At 30.5% G+C, this 3761-nt stretch overlaps 1 protein-coding gene across 1 annotated transcript in view; it reads left to right on the top strand.

The window, feature by feature from the left end:
* The window catches only part of LOC107605944 (RNA polymerase sigma factor sigE, chloroplastic/mitochondrial), a gene marked incomplete in the record, with an annotated part of 5820 nt that continues 2332 nt past the window's right edge, over positions 274-3761 (top strand). Inside the window, 6 exon segments of the mRNA XM_016307897.2 lie at positions 274-463; positions 1392-2139; positions 2225-2371; positions 2466-2702; positions 2817-2935; positions 2937-3029. Coding sequence (XP_016163383.1) covers positions 1456-2139; positions 2225-2371; positions 2466-2702; positions 2817-2935; positions 2937-3029 — 1280 coding nt within the window.

The raw sequence follows: 3761 nt of genomic DNA, 5'->3' as shown, positions 1-3761 counted from the left end.
AAAATAATTCTAATACATTTATAATAACAAAAATCAAATATGAAGTTTAACGGATAAAAATCCTAATAAAACACAGTATAACACATTATCATGGTTATTAACATGCTACGTATTCAAGATAGAACCTCAAACGAAAGTTTTCAGTTTCAAAGCTAAGAACCAACCACGTGCCAAACAATGTCATCCACATTTATTTCGAGAAATATCTGATCTCCCACTCTAAAAACGCCACGTTGGCACTTCTTCATCTGCCAGCAGATTCATCTGTGGCTCTTGATTTTTGGAGAAGAAAAAGTTGTGGACGTAATAATTCTCGTATTTTGCAGTTCTTTTATAATACAGAGTCATCGACAACCACAGGTTCTTCTCTCTCACATTCTCAGGTTCTCAAAGTTCTAAGTGATCCTCTCTAGTTTAGAAAATCTGCCTTGGATTTGATTCTGCTACTTCCTGCACATCAAAGGTATACTACTGCTGTTACACACTTGATCATTAATTTATATCATTTTTTTTAGTTTTTAGGTACGTTTGATTAACAATAGTGATAGAAATGACTATATTTTCTTTCAAAAATTAGTAAGACATTAAGATTATTTTGACGGCAAGAAATCTGGTTAGTTCATAAAGTATTATCTCAATTTACTTGGCTAAAAACACTGATATCTTTCATTTTGTACAACCATTTATAGTTGTTAATCGTATTATTTGATAAGGGTTTCAGATTATAAGCTGCCCGAATGATCGCTAAAAGCTGCAGAATTACTGCTAAAAGACTTCTAAACAAATATTCTAGATTTTAAAAATGTATATTCTTTACTATATTTTTTCTTTGAATGAATAAAATACAATTCATATAAATGTACTCAGTACTCAAAAGGTAAGAAGAACAAAAAAAATCTAAATGAGCCTACGGAAGATTTACTAGTAATCTACAAAATTTTATCTTGTAGTGAATACCATAAAAGATCTTTGAAAAATGATTCGTAGACAAAAATACATATTCTTTTCTGTAATTTTTTGAATGAACAGATTAATTTATATAAATGCACTCACTACAGAAGATAAAAAGAAAATGAAAATCTAAAAGAGTTAGATGAATATTTTTTAATATATAAAAAATCTATTATGTGATAAATAATTAAAATTGTTTTGCTTCTAGAAGGTTGTAAGCCCGCAGTATTACTATGTGTTTTTGAGTGAGAAATAGTATGTAATATGTGATGATTCTGGTTTTTTTAATCAATTTTTAGTCTTTTGGTTTGCTTAATAACTTCTCTGTTTATTGTTCTTGTTAAATTAATAATAAAAGTACATTGATGATTAATTAAGAGATTCTTATGTTCTTTCCTTTAAAATTCATAGTAGTGCATTTTGCTCTGATGTTGTTGCAGAATTTGGCCGTTGAAAATTTGTCATTTTCTTTTACAAAGCTTTTGTAACGTGGTGGTGGTATATATGGGAGTTGTGACTGTTTCTAGCTCAGCTGCCAGGACACCACTAGGATTAAATACAAAGTTTAGCACTCATGGATCTGCCCTAAAGAGGCCTTTAGTCATAGCATTTAAAGGAGATAAGCACAATGATTCGGCACTGATTGCAACCAAAGAGAAAGTTCCTATCCACGTTGAAATGGAGAAAAGTAATAATAAGAAACGGATGGGAAAGATTAACAAATCGCCTAAGCGAGGGAGAACTATCTCCATAGAGGAATCTGCTATGTTGGACGTGGACTACAATGAGGCTGCTGCCATACTTGAAAACATATACAAACTTAGCTCTGCATCCGAAACTCACAATGCAGTATATATAGATACTAAGACCAAGAGAGTGTTGCGTCGGGAGAAGAAGATTGCTGATAAAGAAGGAGAGGTAAACAATAATGATAGGACCAGAGTGATTAGAAATAGAAACACCAAGACAAAACGATTAAGTCTTGATAAGAGGATTGCTTTGAAAAACAACATTCCCACTCCAAAGAAAAGAATTGTTAAGGATAACAGTGAGAAGATTGAGGAACTTGTTAGGGAATATTCAGGGTCGACGGATCTTGTTAGTTTGGACTGGAAGAAAATGAAAATACCTCCAGTTCTTCCTTCTTCAGAGCATACTTGGTTGTTCAAGTTGATGCAACCTATGAAGGTAATTAAGTAGTTTAGTCAACAAAGTTTTTGTCTTCTTTTTCTTAGATGAATATACATTAAAAAAGCATTGTTGTTATTTTCAGGCACTTCTTCAAGTGAAAGAGGATTTGCAGAAGGAGCTAGGTAGAGAACCTACAGAGGCTGAACTAGCTGACGCTACAAATATGAACGTTTCTCAAGTAAAGAAAACTATAGAAGTAGGCCGAGCTGCAAGAAACAAGCTGATCAAGGTAATTTAAGTTTTTTTTCTTTTGTTCAAATCTTTTGCAGCATGGTTTAATAGTATGATTTGGATATTAAGAATCTTGGTTGAATCTATTGCAGCACAACCTCCGGCTTGTGTTATTTGTGATCAACAAATATTTTTGGGATTTTGGCAATAGCCCACGGTTTCAGGATCTGTGTCAGGCAGGAGTTAAAGGACTCATTACAGCAATTGATCGCTTCGAGCCGAACAGAAGATTCCGGCTATCCACCTACGGATTGTTTTGGATAAGACATTCCATCATTCGTTCAATGACCCTCTCAAGTTTTACACGTGTTCCCTTTGGACTTGAATCAGTATGTTACCTAGATCATTTTTCATTAGCAATAATGTAGATTAAACTTGTGATTCTTGAATTTCTACTTTATCAACTTGTGATTGCGTAAACTCTGATGACTGTTCTTGAGCAGGTTAGGGCAGAGATTCAAAGAGCTAAACTGGAGTTGACGTTTGAGCTTCAGAGGCAGCCAACAGATGAAGAAATAATGGAGAGAGCTCAAATTTCCCCAGAACGATACCATGATGTAATNGAGGAGTTTATAAATGGGATTACTGATGATGATGGTGTCAACGGTGATAATAGAAGGCAACATGCTCTACTAAGGCTTGCTCTTGATGATGTGGTATGTGCTAACAACTTAAACTCTTCCAACTTTTTAATTGTTTTCTGAGTTAGTTAACACGCCTCACATCTCTTAACGAATAAAGCAAGGAGTTAGTCATTTTTAAATTAAAATAATAAGAATTGATTAGTTTGTGAAAATAATTTTTTTTTAAAAATAATTTTCATTTTCAATTTTTTGTATTTTAAAAAATACTGTTGGTTTGCGAAAAGAAGATTTATTTCTAAGTATCTAAAATAATAAAAATATGTTTGGTTAGTTTATTTTTAAAATATATTTTCAATAACTTAAAATCATAAAACTATATTTTTATTAAATTACGATTTTAGTTATTTAATTTTTTATTAAATTAACAATTAATTTTTATACAGTATCAATATAAAATAAATTACTATTTTTTTATACTGTTTTAGAAAAATTTGTCACAAAAAAAATACTATTTTAAAAGAATTTAGTATCTCTTATGTATAGTTTGGCTTTATATTTTCTACGGTACTATATAACAATAAAAAACATCAATTAAAAAAAATCGAAACTAAGATTAGTTTTACACCAAACGAATTAATTAATTAATATCAAAATTTATTAATGTGAACAATTTTTTAACAAATAATTTATTAATAAAGTAATGAATAAATAAACATTAAAGTTAAAAAATTTTAAACAAAAAAGCCAATTTTATTGTCAATATTTTTAAGTTTTTATGTATTCTTTTTAATTATGGATACTTTT

Source organism: Arachis ipaensis, chromosome B07 (assembly GCF_000816755.2).
Source record: "Arachis ipaensis cultivar K30076 chromosome B07, Araip1.1, whole genome shotgun sequence".
NCBI classification, from domain to species: domain Eukaryota; kingdom Viridiplantae; phylum Streptophyta; class Magnoliopsida; order Fabales; family Fabaceae; genus Arachis; species Arachis ipaensis.
Note: the sequence above shows the minus strand (reverse complement) of the source record. Positions and strands in the feature narration are given on the sequence as shown.